The sequence below is a fragment of the Rhinolophus ferrumequinum genome, chromosome 6, assembly GCF_004115265.2.
Source record: "Rhinolophus ferrumequinum isolate MPI-CBG mRhiFer1 chromosome 6, mRhiFer1_v1.p, whole genome shotgun sequence".
Taxonomy (NCBI): Eukaryota; Metazoa; Chordata; class Mammalia; order Chiroptera; family Rhinolophidae; genus Rhinolophus; species Rhinolophus ferrumequinum.
This window is the reverse complement of record NC_046289.1, coordinates 64,467,550-64,490,869: the sequence shown is the minus strand read 5'-3', so window position 1 is coordinate 64,490,869 and position 23,320 is coordinate 64,467,550. Positions and strand designations below refer to the sequence as shown.

At 36.2% G+C, this 23,320-nt stretch overlaps 2 protein-coding genes and 2 pseudogenes across 2 annotated transcripts in view; 3 read left to right on the top strand and 1 right to left on the bottom strand.

The window, feature by feature from the left end:
* The window catches only part of KNL1 (kinetochore scaffold 1), a 58,100-nt gene that overhangs the window by 2,497 nt on the left and 32,283 nt on the right, over positions 1–23,320 (top strand). The window contains exons 2-5 of the mRNA XM_033107491.1: positions 2,494–2,546; positions 3,473–3,512; positions 4,619–4,678; positions 8,043–8,104. Coding sequence (XP_032963382.1) covers positions 2,512–2,546; positions 3,473–3,512; positions 4,619–4,678; positions 8,043–8,104 — 197 coding nt within the window. The 5' untranslated portion in view covers positions 2,494–2,511. The remainder of the gene's footprint in view (positions 1–2,493; positions 2,547–3,472; positions 3,513–4,618; positions 4,679–8,042; positions 8,105–23,320) is intronic.
* LOC117023049 (heat shock protein HSP 90-beta-like) lies at positions 8,816–11,397 on the bottom strand. Its single transcript, XM_033107492.1, is given in 2 exon segments — positions 8,816–9,990; positions 9,993–11,397. Coding segments are annotated over 2 exon segments (2,169 nt in total). The 5' UTR covers positions 11,266–11,397; the 3' UTR covers positions 8,816–9,094.
* Positions 19,283–19,664, top strand: LOC117023057 (60S ribosomal protein L31-like; annotated as a pseudogene).
* On the top strand, positions 21,741–22,834 carry LOC117023054 (elongation factor 1-alpha 1-like; annotated as a pseudogene).

The following is a 23,320-nucleotide window of genomic DNA, read 5'->3' as shown; positions in this document are numbered from 1 at the left end:
AATAGTGAAGGTGTATAGGTGGTCCTAATTTGATAGTATTTAATATCTTTATCTGTGAATTTTGAGTATGTCACTGAATTTGAAAATATTGCCATATGTGGAAATGATCATAAAGGTAACTTTAAAAAATTTCTTAATTACTGATTCAGCAAATGTTTTTGAGCTTTTGTTTTTTACAAAGCATTGTGCTAGGTTCTCAGAATATAACAGTGAACATAAGAAACACAAGCCCTGTTCTCATAGAGTTTACTGTTGGGGCAACGGTAGTTTGGGAGATAACAGGAATAATTAATTTACATAACAGACTTAAATTACAGTGTGGAAATGCTACAAAAGAGACATACACAGTGCTACAAAGAGTGCTTTTCTTGGCTTTCTTGCCAAGAGAGAATATCAAATATAAATTCAATGACTCAGGAAAGAGCGTTGTGTGTGCAGGAATAGAAATGCTGGTGTGGCTAGCATAGTGAATGAAGAAGACAGTGGTATGAGATGAAGTCTGAAGTCTGAGAGGCAAACAGGGACCAAAGCTTGTTGAGCTTTGTAGGTCCTGGTGAAGAGTTTACACTGAAATGGGACTGTCTTAACTGTAATTTATGTTTCAGAAGATAAGTGCCTAGTATGTTGAGAAAGGACTGTAGAGGAGATAAGTGAAAGCAGGGAGGCCAGTGAGGTGGGTATTGCAGTATTCTACATGAGAGAGAATGGTAGCTTGACCTGTAGTGTAGCACTGAAGATAGAAGTGAATGGATTTGGGATATATAGTGGAAATAGAACTACTGAGTTGATGATGGATTGGATAGAAGTGGAAATAGCTGTCATACTTGTTTGATCTCAGAGGGAAAGTTTTCAAAGTTTCATGATTAAGTTGATGTTTGCTGTTGGTTTTTTAAATAGATACTATTTGTTAGATTAAAGAATTTACTTTCTATTCCTAGTTTGCTAAGTTTGTCTTTTCTTTTTAAACGTGAAAGGATGTTAAAGTTCATCAAATTTTCTTTTTAAATCTGTTGAGATGATCATATGATTTTTCCCTTTTAATCCGTTAGTATGATAAATTGTAAAATTCGTTTTCTAATAAACCAATTTTGCATTTCTGGAATAAAATCAACATAACTATGATACATATCCTTTTTACAAATTGCTGGCTCCTTTTGCTATTTATTTAGGATTTTTATATTTATAGTAGTAAAATTGTCGTGTAATCTTTTCTTGTACTGTATTTAGCTGGGTGAAAGCCTGGATGTTTGTGTATGTGAGATGGAGGTGGTTACAAGGAAAGAGCTTTCTTTAAATACAAAATAATTAAAGTAGTGTAAGTGGTTGCTTTTGTGAAGGAGGAAATTGACGCTGTTTTAAAAAACCAGTCTTGTAAAATCAACTTCTTATACTGTGCAAAAGCTAAAATTTAAAAATATGATTTTAAATAGATATGGGTGTTACCTGTGAACAGGAGGTAAATGAAACCAGAAGAATGGAAAAGCAGACTGAGAAAATGATGGAGGGCAAAAGGAAGAGGGTTAGAGATCAAATCCTAGAAGATGCCTGTCATCCTATCTATATTGGTAGCTAGTTGAATAAATTGATACTAAAAAATAAGCAGACTTTTATTTCACTTTGAATTTCAGGTTCATTATAAAGAATCGTTCCCTAATTTAACTTTTGTTATGTATGATGAAAGCATGTAAAATAAGATATCTGGGTGTGGTTTTTTTTTTGTTTTTTGTTTTTCAGTTATTGGTAAAAATCACATTGATTCAAACAGTTTAAGGATACAGTACTAATTTAGCATTGTGGTAGACATGCTGATATTGTTGAGTCAAAACTCTAAATGTTCTTTTTTTGAAATCTTTTTTTATTGAAATGGAATTTTTTTCTTACCCAGGGTTAAGAGTCTAAAGTTAAGGCATAAAGTAAAACTCAGTACAGTTATGGATAGGTAGGAATTAAGACCAGTCGAAGAAACATTAGGTTATGCCTCTTATTTCACATGTTTTCCAACACAAACACTCATTGAGGGGAATTGTAAGTATAATTAGCTGCACTGTTTATTTAAAATGTTATTTTTGTGTCTTAAAATATTTGAGTACTTACAGTTGAATTTTCATAAGATCAGTATACATGTTATGCAAATCCACTGTATTTTGATACTTAATTGACTTCATTTTGGGATTGAATTATTATGTAATCCATAAACTCTCCTTATAAATTAGGGCAAACTTTTATTTTAACCACTAAAGTTCGTATCATCCCATTCAGTTAGTCACTGATTTTATTTTAAATATGAGGATTTTCCAGTTTTGATTATAACACTGTGTAGCTAAACTCAAAATTTTTCATGTCTTATAGCCCCATAGGGTACCTTTTCCTTCCTTTTTTTTTCTTGTCTTCCCCCAGAAAGTAATACTGAAATCACAACTCTGCTCTTAATCTCGTCAGATTGTACTTTCTCTTCCTTTTTTCTCACCTTTTCTAATACTGTGTTTGTTACAGAAAAGGTTTTCTTCAAAAATGGATGGGATGTCTTCAGAAACTAAAGAAGAAAAGTAAGTTCATGCAATGCAGCTAAAAATGTTAAACTCTTTATCAGAGAAGGATACTTTTTCAACTAAGATCTATTGATAACTTCTGAAATGTTTCCATTTTCTTCTAGAGAAAAGAAGTAAAATGTTACAAAGTCATAGACCTCCTTGCCACAGCTTAATATAAACGCATCTAGAGTCAAAATTGTGAGAGACTTTAGAGACCACCTCCCATCTCTTCAATTTAAGGATGAGAAAATTGAGGCCCATAGAAATGAAATGATTTGTCTAAAGTTGGTATCCTAAACTGGTGGCCTGTTTACAGTCAGAGACATAATTTCTTTTCCTAGACAATGTTTTTTAATGTTTGAATTAGTTGCTAAATTTCAAAATCTCTAGCTTTCACATAAAATTTAGATTTTCAGCTTCTCTTGAAAAATCAGCTGTGGCAACACTGGGTTATATTCTTGCTTGCCAACAACTAGCCTGAGTGGAGTAATGGCTGTGACCTTTAGGCCAGGCAGGAACTCTCCATTATAGTCTCCACCTCACCTATGTGTTTTTTTCTTTACTTACTAAATTATGTGTTTAGCCTCCATAGGTATTTGAATTTTCAAAACCTTGTCCAAAAATCACACAGTAGTAAAACCAGAGCTAGAATCTCTTGATTTATAGCCCATTTATTAATTGTACCTCTGTAAATATGCTAAATTATGTTGTACTGATTGTGTTTCAAGAGATAGTCTTATAGTGGATAATATGTATTTTAAAACACTGACTTCCTAAATATTGAATTTAAAGTGTTATAATATAAATCTTGCTAAGTGAAAATGATGCCAAGTTTTAAGTGAAAGTGATGACCAATTTAAAAGCATGTAAGGGATGCTATGATGGCTTTTGAAAATTCAGTCTTTTAACAATGTGTATGTAAAATTTTTTTCCTCTTTCAGGGACAATATAGAGAGACCTGTTAGAAGACGACATTCCTCAGTAAGAAACACTTGTTTAAGTTAATTGTTAACCTTTTTTGAATGATGACTCTATACCACAGTAATTTTTACTGTGGCATCACCATTCCACCCCCTATTGCTCTCTAGATAAAGACTCAAATATTTAAACTGGTTACACAATTCTATAAATATACTAAAATTTGTATTTTATTAATTTCATGAACTGTATGCTATATAAATTATATTTCTATAAAGCTATTTAAAAATATATTTAAACTGGTGTAAACACTGTAGCAAGACACAAAAATCCAACTTAAACTGATTTAAGCACAGAATTTATTGGGTTCCGAACTTGAAAAATCCAAAGATAGGAATCACTTTAGGCATGCCTTAGTGACCAGGGGTTCTAGTAGTATCATCAGCACAAGGATTTCCTTTCACTTTTTCTGCTCTTGACTGCTTCCTCTGAGTAATCTCCATTATTAGACAGGCTCTCCGTGCTTGCTACACTATATCTAGCCCTCTCAACTTTCAGGTTCAAGTCTACAGGAAAAATAGTGTCTTATTTCTTCAAGATAAAAAATCCAAACAACTCTAATATTGTGATAGCGTGGTATGGTGTCAGGTGGTTGCTGGACTTATCATGGTGATCACCTCTTTAGGTGTATAAATGTTGAATAACTATGGTGTACCCCTGAAACTAATACAATATTTTATGTTAGCTATATTTTTAAGTAAAAATCTTAAAAAAAAAACCAAAAAACCCTCAGGATTAAATCATCTTGGCTTGATTATCTTGATATGGGTCAAGTCCTCATTCCTGAACCAATCACTATTGCTGAGAGAATATCATGTGCAGATTTTTCTAGACCAGGGCTACATGTTTTACCCTAGGTTGGGATGCAGCTTCACCCAGACCACATGGGATGAGAGTTGGCAAAATAATAGGAAAGGTGGGCATGGAGGGAAGGGAATAGATACCATATATTTAAACAAGCCACAAAATATAGCTCTGAACAATATGAATTTGAGGAGTTTTACAGGTTTTTACATGAATTTTTAGCATCTCTAACTTTCTACTTTTGGTATAACTTGAAATAAACTGATAATAGATATGCCATATTTTCTTGAATAATTCTCTTCTAGATTTTGAAACCCCCAAGGAGCCCTCTTCAGGACCTCAAAAATGGGAATGAAATAGTTCAGGTAAGTTTTTAGTGCAAATGCTTTCTAGATCACTATTTTCAGTGATATCTTTAATAGGAACTTTATTAGACATATGAAGAGAGAACATCTTAAATGATTCTCAGTTGAATACGTGCTAGTTAGCATTCCCATGGCCTTCAGGTTAAAATCCAAACACTTGAGGAAGCTGGCACTCATGATTTTTAACCCCTGTTTACTTTCCAGCCTTCTTTCTTGCCACTCTCAAACATGTATCTCACTATTCGGAATTGCTTACTATTCCCTAAACAAAACATGAACTGTCAAGCCTCGATGGCTAGTCCTTCATTCTTTTTTCTCCTACCATTTTATTAAAAATTTTTTTCAAACATGCTGAAAAGTAGAAAGAAATTTATAGTGAATGCTCATAAAGTCATCACCTAGATTCTACAATTAATATTTTATTATACTTTATCATAAACCTGTATCCCTCTTTATTTAGTAATTCCTATTTATCTTTCAAGAATCAGCTTTGGAATCACTTGTCTCAAAAAATCATTTCTCAATACCTTCTATTGTAATTATTTACTAATGTAAGATCATATAATTCTGAGTGCTTTACTTTGGCTTCTCTTTCTATTTCTCAAATACATCAAGCTTTTTCCTGTGTAAGTGCCTCTGCACACATTCGCCTAGAATGTTTCCCTCTACCCAACTCTTCATCTGACTACCAACCAATCCTTCAGGTTTCAACTTAAATGTACTTCCTCAAAGAAATCTTTCTGATTCTCAGGCTAAATCAGTTTTTTTGTATAATTTTCCTTCATACCACTCGTCATACTTTGAGTTTTATATTTGTATGGATTTTTTGTTTTAGTATCTGTCTCACCATTAATCCCCAGTAGAGTAGGGACTGTATTTTTTTTTAAGCACTATTTTTCCGTCACTCAGCCCAAGAGCTGTTGTGTGCATATTTAAAAAAAAACTTTTAATGAAATTTGAATGATTTAAATGACAGATTCATAGACTCAAAGGACTTTAATATGAACAGTAATCTTGAATCTAGCTTCTTCATTTTATAGATGAGAAATAATGAGGTCCAAAGAGTTTAAATGTTTGTCTAAGCCCACACAGCTAGTTAGTGGCAACTTCTGACTGGAGCTCGAATCTCCTAATTTCTAGCTCAGTGCTCTTTTCCATATACCACACAAATTTGTTTTTCTTTTTTTAGTAAGAAATATACTAATATTTGGATATGAGGATACTGTTGAAGAGCAGTAGAAAGCCCCAGCCATTGAAGACTTGAAATATTCTAGCAATTTCCCTTCCTATCTCTTCTGACAGAACTAGTGAAAATTAGTTTACAAAGACTGCTGTAGGTCAAGAAAGAAGTGGATGTAAGTACCTTTGGAGGAATGCAGACCTAGTGTGTGTAAGGCCACATTGTCTAGATCTACCATGACTTCCAGAATATTGAGGAGAGTGGAGTTTGCATTTTGAAGATTAGTTCTGAGGGAACTGACGTAGCTGAAAAGTTGCTTGTCACACATGCCTTTTTATCCTTCATGCTGAATACTTCACTTTAGATCTTCAGACACTTATGTAAAGAAGGCTTTTCTAGAATAAAAGGCATTGCATTAAAGTTGTTAAAAAGAAATATGTTAGTTTCTTTTAGTCCCAGTATTTACTATGTCAGTGTTATTGTCATATTAAGCTTGAGGCAACCTATAGAATCTGTTAGGGTCTTAACAGAGTAGATGAAACGTTCCTGATTCTTTGTTAGAATTAGATTTATGTTCAGGTATTCAGAATTAGCACAGTAAAATTCTTTGTATTTTGCTTGTTTCTCTGTCTTGCTTTTTGTGTTTGGTATCTATGTGAGTAAAAATGTTTGTTCTTATTACAGGTATGAGGGAAAATAAAAATAGTGTATTATAATGAAAGATGCTCAACACCACTAATCATTAGGGAAATGCAAATCAAAACCACAATAAGATGTCACTTCATACCCATTAGAATGACTACTATCAAACACACAGAAAATAGCAAATGTTGGCTACATTTGGAAATAACAAATGTTGGCTACAACAAATTGGAACCTTTGTGCACTGTTGTGGGAATGTAAAATGGTGCAACTGCTATGGAAAACATGGTGGTTCCTCAAAAAATTAAAATAGAATTACCATATGATCCTGCAATTCCACTTCTGGGTATGTACCCAAAAGATTGAAAACAAGGTCTTGAAGAGATGAACATCTCTGTTCATAGCAGCATTATTTACAGTAGTCAAATGGCAGAAGCAACCCAGTGTCCATTGACTGATGAATGAATAAACAAAATGTATCAATGGAATATTATTCAGCCTTAAAAAGAAATTATGGCACATATCACAGCATGGATGAACCTTGAGGCCATTATGCTAGGTGAAATAAACCAGGCACAAAAAGACAAATACTTTATGATTCCACTTATGAAGTACATAGACTAGTCAAATTCATAGAGACAGAAAATAGAATGGTGGTTACAGAAAGGTTAAGGGGGAATGGGGAGTTGTTTAGTGGATGTAGAGTTCAGCTTTGTAAGATGAAAAACAATTTTGGAGATTGGTTGCATAACAAAGTAGATATACTTAACACTACAGAACTGCACCTTTAAAAATGGTAGAGATGTTTTAGCACTTTAGGCTAAGTGAAATAAGCCAGTTACAGAAGGACAAATACTGTATAATTCCACTTATATGAGGTATTTAAAATAGTCAAACTCATAGAAGCAGAGAGCAGAAGAGTAGCAGTTGCCAGGGGCTGAGAGGAGGGGAAAATGGAGAGTTGCTAGTCAATGGGTATAAAGTTTGCTATGCAAGATGAATATGTTCTATGTATCTGTACAACACTGTGCCTACAGTTAATGATACTGTATTATACCTTTACAAAATCTGTTAAGAGGGTAGATCTCTTTTAAAGTGTTCTTACCACAAGAAAATAAAAATAAAACATTTTAAAAATGGTTAAGATGGTAAATTTTATTTATGTTTATTTTACTACAATTACAATTTTTTTTAAATCTTAAAAATAGTAGTAAGATTACCATAACAGGCACTTGCTTTGTCCCAGTCTTTCATCTTAATAGCAAAATAACCATTCATTTAAAACAGAAAAGGTAAGGGGCAATACGTAATCACCTTCCTTAAATATATGTTGTTTGTGTCAGTATGCTTATTATCACTTGCATTGAAAATTATATTCATGTTAAGTGCTTCTACATTGATATATTTTGGAGAATCAAATTAATAATCAAAATAATAATATCAAATTAATTCAGAATAAGACTTGGTCTGTCTATAGTACTCTGGAAACCTAATTTGCAGTGGTTTCATTAAGAATCATCCCATATATTTTTTTGCCCTTAGGAGCCCAATGCTTTGAGAAACAAGAAAAGCTCTCGTCGAGTCAGCTTTGCAGATACTATAAAGTAAGTAGAAAGGAGAAATAATTTTAAAATGACAGGTAATGCTTTTCTGTGTGTCAAACCAAATATGTTGTTACTAATGAACTCTGATAACCGGTGTTTCAATAATAAGCATTAGAGAATTGTTATTTAAAAGGTTGTTATTCAGCGTTATGCTTAAAAGAGAAAGCATTCCCTCTAAAGTAAGGAACAAAACAACTAAGTTTTATCAATGTTAATTTAACTTTGTATTGAAGGTGCTAATCCACAAAAGTAAACTAGAGAAAAATTGGAGTTATAAAAATTGGAAAGATGGGATTAAATCTGTTATGTTTTGCAGATTGTGTATTAGGAAACTCCAAGAATATCAATTGAAATACCTCTACAGACATACAATAAGTAGCAGGATATAAAATTAACATACAGAAATCAATATTATTATCTATATATAAATAATCAGAAAAAATATAAATGTCTTTTCTATGTTTTGTTGCTGTAAATATGATAAAAGCATATAAAGAATAAAACATTACTGAGGGATACTAAAGAATAATGTACAAATGAAGACAACAACTTCTGAATAAAAATATTCAACATCATAAAGGTATCACTTCTCCCTAAGTTAATTTATTAATTTAATGTAATTCTTATATGTAGTGTTTTCATGATTATTTTCTCGATATTCGGCATTTTGTATTTCCTCATTGATTCAAGAGTTGTTTAATAGAGAATTTTTTTTTTTTTGTATAAAACTGCATCTTCTTTATTTTGCATACTTTAATTTCAGAACAAAATAAACAAAAACTCCCACAACACACAACATCCAAACCCAATGTCAAATGTGGGAAGGGAAGGCTGGAGGCCCTTGTATCCCCACCTTAGGCAGAAAGACAGGAGAGGAAAAAAACCACTAGACATGAGCAGAGGAAACCAGGTGGGCCAGGGCCACCTAGGGCTGCTGGGGGAGCCACGGACACTATACACAGGGCACGACGTCTGCAGGTAGAACTCCTCTTAATCTACTTCTTCCATGCGAGAGGCATCTTCGTCACCCTCCAGGGGGGGGATCTCGTCAGGAACAGTAGCACTGGGTTCTTCTGCTGTCACTTCATCTTCATCAATGCCTAGGCCTAGCTTGATCATGCGGTAGATGCGGTTGGAGTGGGTCTGGGGATCCTCGAGGGAGAAGCCAGAGGACAGCAGCGCGGTTTCAAACAGCAGCACCACTAGGTCCTTGACAGCCTTGTTGTTCTTGTCAGCTTCCGCCTTCTGCCGCAGGGTCTCCACGATGGGGTGGTCGGGGTTGATCTCCAGGTGCTTCTTGGCCATCATGTAGCCCATCGTCGAGTTGTCCTGCAGGGCCTGGGCTTTCATGATCTGCTCCATGTTGGCTGTCCAGCCGTAGGTGCTCGTCACGATGCAGCAGGGTGAAGACACAAGCCTATTGGAGATTGTCACCTTCTCAACCTTCTTATCCAAGATTTCTTTCATGAGTTTGCAGAGGTTCTCAAACTTGGCCTTGCTCTCTTCCATTTTCTTCTTCTCCTCCTCATCCTCGGGGAGCTCCAGGCCCTCCTTGGTAACTGAGACCAGGCTCTTTCCATCAAATTCCTTGAGCTGTTGTACGCAGTACTCATCCATAGGCTCTGTCATATACACGACCTCGAAGCCTCGCTTCCGCACTCGCTCCACAAAAGCCGAGTTGGCAACCTGCTCTTTGCTCTCACCAGTGATATAATAGATGCACTTCTGGGTCTCTTTCATGCGCGAGACATATTCTGAAAGAGAAGTCATTTCATCTCCAGACTGGGAGGTGTGATAGCAGAGCAGCTCAGAAAGGCGTCGCCGATTAGTCGAGTCCTCGTGGATTCCAACCTTTAGGTTTTTAGAAAATGCCTCATAAAACTTTTATAGTTCTCCTTGTCTTCCGCCAGCTCGGAGAAGAGCTCAAGGCACTTCTTAACAATGTTTTTATGAATGACCTTCAAGATTTTGCTCTGCTGGAGCATTTCTCGGGAGATGTTCAAGGGCAGGTCCTCAGAGTCGACCACACCACAGATGAAGTTGAGATACTCTCGTATCAACTCATCACAGCTGTCCATGATGAACACACGCCGGACGTACAGTTTGATGTTGTTCTTCTTCTTCTTGTTCTCGAAGAGGTTAAAAGGAGCCCGACGGGGTATGAATAACAAGGCCCTGAATTCCAATTGACCTTCCACAGAGAAATGCTTGACTGCTAAGTGGTCTTCCCAATCATTGGTAAGGCTCTTGTAGAACTCCCCGTATTCCTCCTGGGTGATGTCGTCAGGGTTTCTGGTCCAAATGGGCTTGGTCTTGTTCAGCTACTCCTGATCAATGTATTTCTCCTTAATCTTCTTTGTTTTCTTTTTCTTATCCTTAGCGCTATCTTCGTCATCGGAGCCCACGTCTTCAATTTTGGGCTTATCATCATCATCTTTATCCTCCTCTTTCTTCTCACCTTTCTCTTCCTCTGCTTCCTCATCACTGATTTCTTTCTCTCGTTCCTTCTCCAAATAAAGGGTGATGGGGTACCCTATGAACTGTGAGTGCTTCTTCACCACTTCTTTGACCTGCCTCTCTTCTATGTACTCTGTCTGGTCTTCCTTAAGATGGAGGATCACTTTGGTACCCCGGCCAATGGGCTCACCATGGTCAGCTCGTACAGTGAAGGAACCCCCGGCAGAAGACTCCCAGGCATACTGTTCATCATCATTATGCTTTGTGATCACAACCACTTTTTCTGCCACCAGGTAGGCAGAATAAAAGCCAACACCAAACTGTCCAATCATGGAGATGTCTGCACCAGCCTGAAGAGCCTCCATAAATGCTTTAGTACCAGACTTGGCAATGGTTCCCAGATTGTTTATGAGATCAGCTTTGGTCATGCCAATGCCAGTGTCCACCAGAGTCAGAGTACGTTCCTGGGGGTTGGGGATGATGTCAATTTTCAGCTCTTTACCACTGTCCAACTTGGAAGGGTCATTCAGGCTCTCATAGCGTATCTTGTCCAAGGCATCAGAAGCGTTACTGATCAATTCCCGAAGGAAAATTTCTTTGTTCGAATAGAAAGTATTGATGATGAGAGACATAAGTTGGGTGATTTCTGCCTGGAAGGCAAAAGTCTCCACCTCCTCCTCTCCATGGTGCACTTCCTCAGGCATCTTAAAGGTGAAGAGATGCAAGTACTAGAGAGAAAGGTGGACACCAACTGTGACCGGCTCACACACCGCTGGAAGCGTGCGTGGGGGTAACTCAAGAGAAGGGCTGTGTGACCCCCTAGTCGCTCTATATAGGGCGAAGTACATACCAGATCTAATAGAGAATTTTAAACTAAGTGGTAAGGATGTTTTGTTATCATTTACTTTTAGTTATATTGTAGTCAGAAAATGTTAATCTTACATTATTTTGATTTCTATTAAAGTTTTTTGGTAATCTTACATAAACATTTTTGGTTTTTTTTTTTTGGTAAATGACAAAGTTTTTATTTCCTCTGAGGGTCGGTCCATAGATATTTGAAAAGAAGATATATTTTGTATTTTAGAGTGTAGAGTTTGATACATATCAGTTATATCTACCTTGTACCTTATGTTATTTGGGTCTTCCATACTCTTACTTAATTTTAGTCACTTTAATCTGTCATGAAGTATAAGAGAGAGGTAAATTGATACTGCATCTCACTCTATCTCTCTTTATATCTCCAATAGTTTTTCTTTATGAATGTTGATTCTGTGTTCATTGGTACATCATTGTTGTATCTTTATTCAGAATTGCGTTTTCTAGCATTATAAAATATTTATCTTTGTTTTTTGCTTTTTGACCCAAATTCTACCTAGACTGCTATTACGACGTCTGTCTTTGCTATATTTTTGTTGTCATTTGCCTGGTATACCTTTGTGTATTGTTTGACCATGTATGAGCAATAGTAAAATTAGTTTGTTTACTCTACCCCAACCCAATTGTAGTCAATAATATACCTTTGTACTATTAAATATGTTTAAACTTCAATTAAAACTTCATTGTTTTAAAGATGAAATATTACCATTTGGGACAACATGGATGATTTGGAGAGTAGTATGCTAAGTGAAATGAGTCAGATGGTAAAGGACAAGAACCTTATGACTTCACTCATGTGGGATATAAAACAAATCAACAAACAAAACATAAGCAAGCTCATAGATACAGACAACAGAATAGTCAGTTACCAGAGGGACAGGAGTGAGGGGAGGACAAAGAGGGTAAAGGGGTCAAATATTTGGTGCTGGAATAAGACTAGATTTCTGGTGGTGAGCACACAATAGAGTATACAGATGTGTCATAAAGATGTCCACCTGAAAAAAAACTTCTTTGTTTTATATGTTATTCTTTGACAGTTATAATAGATGAGGTAATTAGCATGCTTCTACCTCTCATGTCTGCCCATCATTCCCTTCCCAATTTTTTTAGTTGTATCATCTCTATCTCTGTTTCTCTCAGTATTTGACATTAGGGCATAGACTGCATTCATTTGTCTTAGTTCTGTTATATATGGTATTTATGTTTACATCAGTTCCTTTGCTATAGTTGCCCTAATTATCTCCTGGTTGGCTGAAATTTGTTCTCTCATTGTTTCCCCAAGAAGGGCTCATTGAAACAATATTCCCTGAATTGTTGGGTGCTCAAAACTGTTATGTATAGCCTTTATACTTGAAGAAGAAGGCTTACCTGGATAGAGAACCTTCAGTTTACATTTTCTTTCCTTAAGGAACTTGTTAATGTGATTCTGTTGTCTTCTGGCGTTGAATGTTTCTATGAACAAGTCTAAAGAGTGCATGATTTTTTTCTCATAAAATGATTGACAGGCTGCTTAACAGATTTTTTTGTTTCTTTATTCTTGAGGTTTATTGACTCTACTATTACAAGGATACATCTCCATGTTGATTGTTTTACATCTTGAATCTTAAATTGACTTTTAAATGTTTTTCTCTATTCCATTATTTTAGATTTCTTTAGGGACTCAATAATTTATAAACACAAATTAGGTTTATATTCATTACTTTTCTTCTGTATACATTATTTTCTTTACTAATTCCTTTTATTTTCTTTCATTTTTTTCTTTAAAAAAATTTCTCTATGTCCTTTACCATATTTTCCAGTGTTTATACACCTTCTAGTTTTGCCTTAATTCTGTGATTATATTTTTTCTTTTTTTTTTTTAATAATTTTATTGGGGAGAGTGTGTTTCTCCAGGGCCCATCAGCTTCAAGTCACTGTCCTTCTCTGGCCTATGTGGGAATCGAACCGGCAACCCTGTTGGTCAGAGCTCACACTGTAACCAACTGAGCCATCAGCATCCTCCTTCTGCTTCTTTCATGAGTTTTATGTTTCATTTCCTGCTGGCTTTTTATCTCTTCCTTGAGTTCTTGTATTTCAGCTTTCATTTCTGTTCTTCATAGAGATGATTGCTTTGTTATACTTTTTAAATCCATAGCCAATTTTGTGTATACAATTTTCGTCTGCTCTGGAACAACATTATTCTGATGACTTTTTCTTATGTTAGTAAATTGTTATGCTTTTCCTCCTTTTAATCTTATGGTGTCTTTATAGATTCTGTGCTTTTTACTCATCATTGAATGAGTCAGGTTTTTCCTCAACCAGTTATATTCAAGACATTTCTGTAAAAGGTGGAAGGGATATGGTGGTTTCCCAAGGTATCTGTTTTTCTGTAAACAAAGGCTCTCTTTTTTAGCTATCATAAAGACAGTCTACTTAATATCAGCTTCTTCAAGTTTTATTTTCTGTGTACTTCAGACTGCTTCAACTTGGCTTTTTGTGAGGTGAGCTCCCAGATCAATTTAACCTTGAATTTAAGTATTTTAAGATGAAACCTTATTAATAGGCACAGAGTAGCCCGTGGCAGCACACAGCAGCCCACAGCCCACAGCTGCTTATACCAACCTCTGGCAGCTTATGCCAACCTCCGACTGCTCACAGCAGCCCAGCTCCAGGGAGAGCTGTTGTTCACATGCGCCCATGTGGGAATTGAATCTGCGACCTCGGGTGTTAGGAGCTCGGCCCTCCAACCACCTGAACCACAGGGCCAGCCCATGTATCTTTTATTTATAAATCGATTAATGTCTCTTGGCCAAACAAGAGTTGTCAATATTTCATATGTGTTGAATTTTGAAGAAAAAAAAAAGATGCCTGCCTGATGAGATTTGGTACAATCAGGGAAGATTAGCTATTGCCTGCCTGTAGACTTTTCTAGGAGGTATATTCCTTGGTACAATTGCCACTTCCTCGATCTTGCCCTTGGTTTTGCAGACTACATGTTGTTTTTGTCTGTACCAAAAATCGGTCTGTCTCTCAGAGATGGGCTTCTGCTAAACAGATTCATTAGACATGTGTATATAAATAAGTAGAATGCTACTACTAAAGATACCACAAGAAATGAATCAGAATACTTATTTAAGTAGATTATTCCTTATAGGCATTCTACCTAAGAAAGTAAATTAAAGTATAAATATGGCTTGCTGATAATGGAATTGAAACTATTAGTTATTAGAATGATTTAGAACGTTTAATGGCACCAGGCTATGAAACCTAATGAATTCATCTCCACAGTAGATACTTACACACCTATCACAAAGCCTGAATGCTTTTGTCTGTATACTCCTTTGATAGGCTTGGCCAAGTTTTGATTTAATAACTCATTTTTTTCCCGTTTGTTTCAGATTGACTATTCTTTCACATGTTTCCTATAGGTATATTTATATTAATGTAAAAATAACAATTTTTGACTTTCTGTTGGGCATCTGATTGTTCCTTGTGCTGAATTAGTTTTGTGTAAATTACCTTTATTCTTTTAAGTTGCTTCCTTGGGGTTATATTCTCCAAAGTGGAATTGCTAGGTTTAAAGGGAGAGACAGTTGTGTAGCCATTTATTACATTTTTTGTTATTGATTTTATAACCACTAGTAATGTACTTTTTTTTTTACCAGTACACTATAAACATTAGACTTTAGCACTTATTTTTAGCTAATTTAATTGATTATGTTTCTCTTGCCTATTTTAATTTGTATTGTATTTGCCATTACTATTTTTTCTAAATTTCATTCATGCTTTTTTTTTCTCATTTTGAAATGTTTCATTTTTTATTTCCTCATCTACTTAGCCAATATTGAAGAAAATATTTTGAGGGTTTTGTGTGATATTTTAATAAATTTTGTGTTTATTATAGCATGTCTTCTGGTACATAAATAATTTTTGTAGATTATACTTTTGAAAGCTTTCCTTATATCATAAATACTATGTAGGTGAGAGAGAGAGAGAAAGGAATGACCATAAATAAGACAAATATATAGAAAAATAGAGGAAAGAATTATTTTGCCCTTTTGGTTAGGTCTTTCCATATGTTTGCTAAATACAAGGTGTGATAAAAAAGTACAGTGAATGTTTAAAGTTAAAAAAATATATTACAGTAAAAGACACATTCCATTAATCCCCCTCAAAATACTCCCTCACTTTGAACACACTTATACTATCGTTCTTGCCACTTTCTGAAGCAGTTCTGGAAGTCCTCTTTCATGAGTATCTTTAGTTGCGCTGTTGTAGCTGCCTTGATGTCCTGAATCAATTCAAAATGTTTACCTTTCATGGTCATTTTGACATTGGGGAAGAGCCAGAAGTCTTATGGTGCCAGATCTGTTGAATAAGGTGGATGAGGACACACCACAATACTTTTATTTGACAGAAATTGTTTTAGCAGAAGCAATGTGTGACATGGAGCCTTTTTGTTGTGATCACAAAATACCGTGAATATTGCTGCCAAGTGCCATCCAGTGGAAAGGCAGTGATCTTCAATACAGGAAGTGATGAGTTGAACCTTAGTGACAGTGTGTGACAAGTTTCAACTTGTTCGGTGCAGTCAGTCGGGTGTGAGCTATGGTTGAGAGAAGGTGTGTTTTAAACTGTGCCATAAATCATCCTCCATCATGACAACGTTCCGTGTTACACATCGCTTCTGGTATATGGCAATTTCTGTCAAATAAGAACATTACATTGTGTCCTCATCGACCTTATTCACTGAACTGGCACTGTGCGACTTCTGGCTCTTCCCCAAAGTCAAAATGATTCAGGACATCGAGGCAGCGCAACTAAAAACACTCCCGAAAGAGGACTTCCAGAACTGCTTCAGAAAGTGGCAAGAACAATGGGTAAGTTGTTCGAAGTGAGGGGGAATATTTTGAGGGGGATCAATGGCTACGTGTCTTTTACTGTAATAAATTTTTTTTTTAATTTAAAACATTCACCGTAGTGTTTGATCACACCTTGTAGTTCTCTTTCCCCTCCCACTGAATTAGTGTCGTGTGACTCCCAGGTATATTTCATTAGTTATATCTTTAAAAGATACAAAAATATTTTTAAATAACATTAACAATGCTAATATCATATCTTTTTAAAAGCCAACATAAATTCCATGATACAAAAAATCTGGACAATGTTCACATTTCTTTGGTTGTCTCAATATTCCCCCCAAGATGATTTGTGTGATTCAGTATCCAAACAAAGTTAGCACATTCCATTTGATTGATACCTTTCCCAAATCTCTTGATTGTCCCTCTATTTATTTATTTACTTATTTACTTGCTTACTTACTTACTTACTTACTTGGTTGTTTGTCCTATAGAGTATCCCACATTCTGGATTTTGCTAATCATATCCCCATGGGATAATGTTTAATATGTTCCTCTACTCTAGACTTCCTTTCAATTGGTTGTTAGAGCTGGAAGGCTTGATTTGACTTAAAGCTGATGTTTTGGACAAGAATATTTTATAGGTAGTGTTCTATGTTTCTATCAGATGGTACTTAATGTTTAGTTATCTCTTTTTGTAATGTTAACAGCCATTGATGATCATTGCCTAGATACATAATTTCTTTAGAGTTTTTGCTAATTGATAATATTCTCATTCTGTCATCCTTTTTCATTTACTAACAGAACTTCCATTGAAAGGATTTTCCCATAACAGCTAATTTGTTTACTCTATATTATTCCCCTAGTATCTTTTTTTTTTCAATTTTTTAAATTATTTTTTAAAGATTTTATTGGGTAGGGGGAACAGGACTTTATTGGGTAGGGGGAACAGGACTTTATTGGGGAACAGTGTGTACTTCCAGGACCCACCCTTGCGGGAGTCGAACCAGCAACCTTGTGGTTGAGAGGACACACTCCAACCAACTGAGCCATCCCGGAGCTCAGCAGCAGCTCAGCTCAAGGTGCCTGTTCAATCATGGTTGCAGGGGGCGCTGTCCACCATCCCTTGCGGAAGTCGACGAATCGAACTGGCAACCTTGTGGTTGAGAGCCTGCACTCCAACCAACTGAGTCATCTGGGAGCTCAGCAGCAGCTCAGCTCAAGATGCCATGTACAATCTTTAGTTGCAGAGGGCGCTGCCCACCATCCCTTGCGGGACTGGAGGAATGGAACTGGCAGCCTTGTGGTTGAGAGCCCACTGGCCCATGTGGGAATCGAACTGGCAGCCTTCGGAGTTAGGAGCACGGAGCTCCAACCGCCTAAGCCACTGGGCCGGCCCTTCCCTAGTATCTTTAAATATCTAAATCTAAGTATCTATACCATGAATTAGATATATTTATATATTTTAATAGTTGTAATTATTTTTATTGATACTCAAATTATTCCATCTTTGACCAGTGGAATCTCTTCAGATTAGTTTCTGACCTTTTGGCATAACTCCAATAATCTTTGATAGCTTCTTTGCTTTGTAGTATAACAAGATTTTTGTGTTCCTTTTGTACATTATCTGCCCTGGACCTAGAATCGGCCATGTTTCCAAGGAGGGGACTGATTCTTTCTAGTAGGAAATGGCATTTAGAAACCACAGTCTGGATGCTATAGGTTCTCCTCACTATTGAATTAGTCATTGTTTGTAGATCATTCTTCTTGATGGGTATAGTTGTCGTTTTCTTCTGACTTGTTAAATTTTTTAACTATTAGGACTATCAGTCCTTTTCCATCCACATTGTCATTTTTTTTTAACCTGTTTTAATCTTCCTTATTGGGTATTTTCCTGTATAAATGTTTTAAATTTTTATATGGTCAAATCTGCCAAATTTTTGTTTCTGGTTTCCAGATTTGTTTAAATTATCAAATGCCAAATTACTTTTTTTTAAGTCCTCTGTATTTTCTTCTGGTCTCTTTATAGGTTCATTTTATTTAACTTATCTAGAATTTATTTTGGTGTTAATGAGTAAGATGGAACAACCAAGCTGATTTTTCTTATTGCTACTGTTTTTATTTTTAAATCCATATTTTCCATAAAGTTGGAAGGACCAGATCAGATGTCATTTTTATAATATTTTCTAGATTTTAAAAATATTTTCTCCTTCCTAGAAACAACTTCTAAGAGCCCTTTTCCCCTCTTAGATTTTAAAAACCTGATAGTATGTGCTTCAAGGTGCCTTTCTTTTGAATTATTTCTCAAAAAAACTCTGTCATCTCAATAATCATGTTGAAATGATCATTTTAATATAGGAAGATCACCTGTCTCATAATTGAAAGTGGGTTTATATATGTGAAATTTGATTTATTATTAATAGCTAATATTATTGAATATTTACAGTGTGACAAGCACTATGTTACTATATGCATTTATTACTCATTGAATCCTAACAACCATATCTCATTTTATTGATAAGGAAACTGAGGTAACTTGCTCAGGTTCCCATACCTATTAAGGGGTAGGGCTCAGACTTTGGACTATCCCACATCAAATATTCTTAATTATCACATTATGATGTCTTCTATTATGTTTTTCACATTGTTGGTATTTTCTTTTTCCTCTAGTACCCTTATTATTTATGGAATTAGATGTATTATATTTTCTAGACCTGATTGGTATTGCAATGCTTCTGTTCTTTCTGTTTTCTTTGTTTTTCATATTTCCTCTGCTTATTAATGCTTACTTGGCTTGTTCTGTTTCTTCTGTTTGTTTTGTAATGAATTTGGCTAATTAAAAACTTCTTCAGCTGGGAGTAGAGGGAAAAAAAAAAACTTCTTTAGTCAACAGGGAACTTTTGAGACAAGACGGGATGCCTGGGATAAGTTTCTTTTCCTATCTGTCCATATAATACATTTAGATGTATAAGAATATTCATCTTCCTTTCCAACTTGGGCCCGGCAAATGGATCCCAGAAAAAAGGGTGGCGAGAAGAAGGGCTGTTCTGCCACCAACGAGGTAATGATCAGAGAATACACCATTAACATTCACAAGTGCATCCATGGAGTGGGTTTCAAGAAGCGAGCCCCTTGGGCACTCAGAGAGATCCAGAAATTTGCCATGAAGGAGATGGAAACCCCAGATGTGCACATGGACACCAGGCTCAACAAAGCTGTCTGGGCCAAAGGAATAAGGAATGTCCCATACCGTATCCAGGTGTTGTTACCCAGAAAACGTAATGAGGATGAAGATTCACCAAATAAGCTCTATACATTGGTTACCTATGTACCTGTCACTACTTTAAAAAATCTACAAACAGAAAACAGTTAATGTGGATGAGAACTAACTGCTGATTGTCAAAGTTATAAAACTGCCTTTGGAAAAAAGAAAGAAAATTCAGCAACTTCTATTCAAATTTGTGTTTTGTATGATAGAATGTTAAAATTAGAGGATATAGTCCAAACTTTTCTGTTTTAAGGTGAGAAGATTAAAGCCAGCAAGATGATAGGACTTTCACAAGATAATACAGGTTAATGACAGAGCCACAATTATAATACAGGTCTCCTGATTTCTAGTCTACTGCTTTTTTACACTGATCCTGACTACCTTTCCCAAATACTGTTAAACCTACGCCACCTTTTCCTTTCCTTAGAAATAATCTATTCACTATACTTACTTTTCGAAAATGGCTCTGGAATATCAAAAGGAATTTCAGATTCAAAACCATAAAAAAAAAAAATCCTAGAACAAGTTCTGGCTTGTTACTAAATAGCCCCTGGTTCAAATCTTTTAACTTATCAGAGCATCAGTTTTCTCTTCTTTTAGGATGGAAATAGTCTTTACATATCTCTCAGTGTTATTGCATGGCCAGGATAAGATAGCATATGTTATCACAGAAAGTATCAGTTTGTGTAATATTAAACAATGTATATAAGTAGTGTTTCAAAAAGATATTCTTTGTTCAAATAGACTAATTGAAAAACAATCAGGGTGGGGGAGGTTGAAGAGGGTAAAGGGGGTCAACTCTGTGGTGATGGAAGGAGACTAAACTTTGGGTGATAAGCACGCAATGCAATATAGAGATGACGTACTTGTAATATTATACATTTGAAACATAATCTTATTCACCAGTGTCACCCCAATAGATTTCATTTAAAAAAAGAAAAAGCCACAGGTTTCTAGCTATAGAAACAAGTACAGTAAAATAGACAGAGAAAACAAGTATAGTAAGAGCTATCTTAAAATTCCACCTAACTGAATCATTAAAATAACCTATATTTTCCATTCCCTGTGTAAAATGTACTGATACTTACAGTACACTGAATACTGTCATGTCCATAAATTTCATATCCTGAGAGTTGATTGGTTGACTTACCAAGGTGTGTTTATCTTGTTTATATAGTTGAAGTTGTAATTAAATAATCTAATATTACATAAACGGATGAAAATGAGCTCAAAGACAAAGATAGTTGTTTCTATGAAAATTGTATTGAATGCTTAGGAAAAAGTTTATAAAAGTGAATTTATTTTTAAAAATGCTTTCAAATTTGGTATGAGTGAGACAACATAGAAGATAGGGAAATCAATAATAAAAATTAAGAAGGATTCTGTGTTAATATTGCTTTAAAGTTTCTCTATAAACTTTATAAATACACTAAAATTATACCAGTAGATCCACGCTCAGAGTAAAGACAGATTAATATTAGGAGATTTGCAAATTAAAATCCAATTTAAAAAGTGGTTAAGGTATGTATGGATCAGATATGATTTCTTACTTTAAAATGTATTTTTTGATTAATTGACCAACTACTGATCCTGCTCATATTGAATAAAAAGGCTTCTATTTTTCTATTGTAAATCATTTGAAGAAAAGTTGTTTTAAGTACAGCTTTGAAGTTATAAGCTCAGGTTTTGAAGGCAGACATATTTGGGTTTGCATTTTGGCTCTGCCACTTGTCAGTTATATGATCTTGGTAGTTACTTAGCCTTTATGACCCTCAATATCTATATCATCTGTAAAATAACATGGTAATTGTTATAATTATTAAAAATGCACATAAAGAACATAGCACAGCTTTTTCGCAACAGGCTTCCTCCAGAACACAGATGTAGTGAAAACCACCACTAAATCTAACCCAAAATGAGAAAGGAAAAGACTCACATCAACATTGTTCTCATTGGACATGCAGATGCCAGCAAGTCTACCAGTACTGGGCATCTGACCTACAAATGTGGTGGGATCGACAAAAGAACCATCGAAAAAATTGAGAGGGAGGCTGCTGAGATGGGAAAGGCTCCTTCGAGTATTCCTGGGTTTTGGATAAACTGAAAGCTGAACATGAATGTGGGCTCACCACGGATAGCTCCCTGTGGAAATTCTAGACCAGCAAATATGTGACCATCATTGATGCCCCAGGACAGAGACTTTATCAAAAACATGATTACAGGCACATCTCAGGCTGACTTGCTGATTGCTGCTGCCGGTCTTGGTGAATGTGAAGCAGGCGTCTCCAAGAATGGGCACACCTGTGAGCATGCCCTTCTGGCTTACACACTGGGTGTGAAACAACTAATTGTTGGTGTTAACAAAATGGATTCCACTGAGCCGCCCTACAGCCAGAAGAGATACGAGGAAATCGTTCGGGAAGTCAGCACCTACAGTAAGAAAATTGGCTGCAACCCTGACATAGTAGCATTTGTGCCAATTTCTGGTTGGAATGGTGCCAACATGTGAGAGCCAAGTGCTAACATGCCTTGGTTCAAGGGGTGGAAAGTCACCCGTAAACATGGCAGTGCCAGTGGAATCACGCTGCTTGAAGCTCTGGATTGCATCCTGCCACCAACACATCCAACTGACAAAACTTAGCATCTGCCGCTCCAGGACGTCTGCAAAATTGGTGGTATTGGTACTGTCCCTGTGGCCCAAGTGGGGACAGATGTTCTCAAACCGGGCATCCTGGTCACTTTTGCTGCAGTCAGCGTTACAATTGAAGTAAAGTGTGTTGAAATGCACCATGAAGCTTTGAGTGAAGCTCTTTCGGGGGGACAATGTGGGCTTCAATGTCAAGAATGTGTCAAAGATATTTGTGGTGGCAATGTGGCTGGTGACAGCAAAAATGACCCACCAATGGAAGAGGCCGGCTTCACGGCTCCAGTGATTCTTCTGAACCATCCAGGCCAAATCAGTGCCGGAAACGCACCTGTGCTAGATTGTCACACAGCTCACATTGCTTGCAAATTTGCGGAGCTGGAGTAGAAGATTGATCATTGTTCAGGGAAAGAGCTGGAAGATGACCCAAAGTTTTTGAAATCTGGTGATGCTGCCATGGTTGACATGGTTCCTGGCAAGCCCATGTGTGTTGAGAGCTTCTCTGACTACCCTCCTCTGGGCCATTTTGCTGTTCATGACATGAGAGACAAAGAGTTGCTGTAGGTGTTATCAAAGCAGTTGGACAAAAGACAGCTGGAGCTGGCAAGGTCATCAGGTCTGCCCAGAAAGCTCAGAAGGCTAAATGAATATTATCCCCAATACCTGCCACCCCAGTCTTAATCAGTGGTGGAAGAACGGTCTCAGAACTGTTTGTCTCAATTGGCCATTTAGACTGGTTAATGATTACAATGCATCGTAAAACCTTCAGAAGGAAAGGAGAATGTTTTGTGGACCATTTGGTTTTTTTGTGTGAGTTTTTAAGTTATTAGTTTTTAAAATCAGTACTTTTTAATGGAAATAACTTGACCCAAAATCTGTCACAGATTTTTTTTTTTAAAGATTTTATTGGGGAATACTGGGGAGCAGTGTGTCTTGTCTCTCCAGGGCCCGTCAACTCCAAGTTGTCCTTCAATCTAGTTGTGGAGGGCGCAGCTCAGCTCCAAGTCCAGTCGCCATTTTCGATCTTTAGTTGCAGGGAGCGCAACCCACCATCCCATGTGGGAATTGAACTGGCAATTGTTGTTGAGAGCTCGCGCTCTAACCAACTGGACTGTCCAGCCACCCCTCCAGCT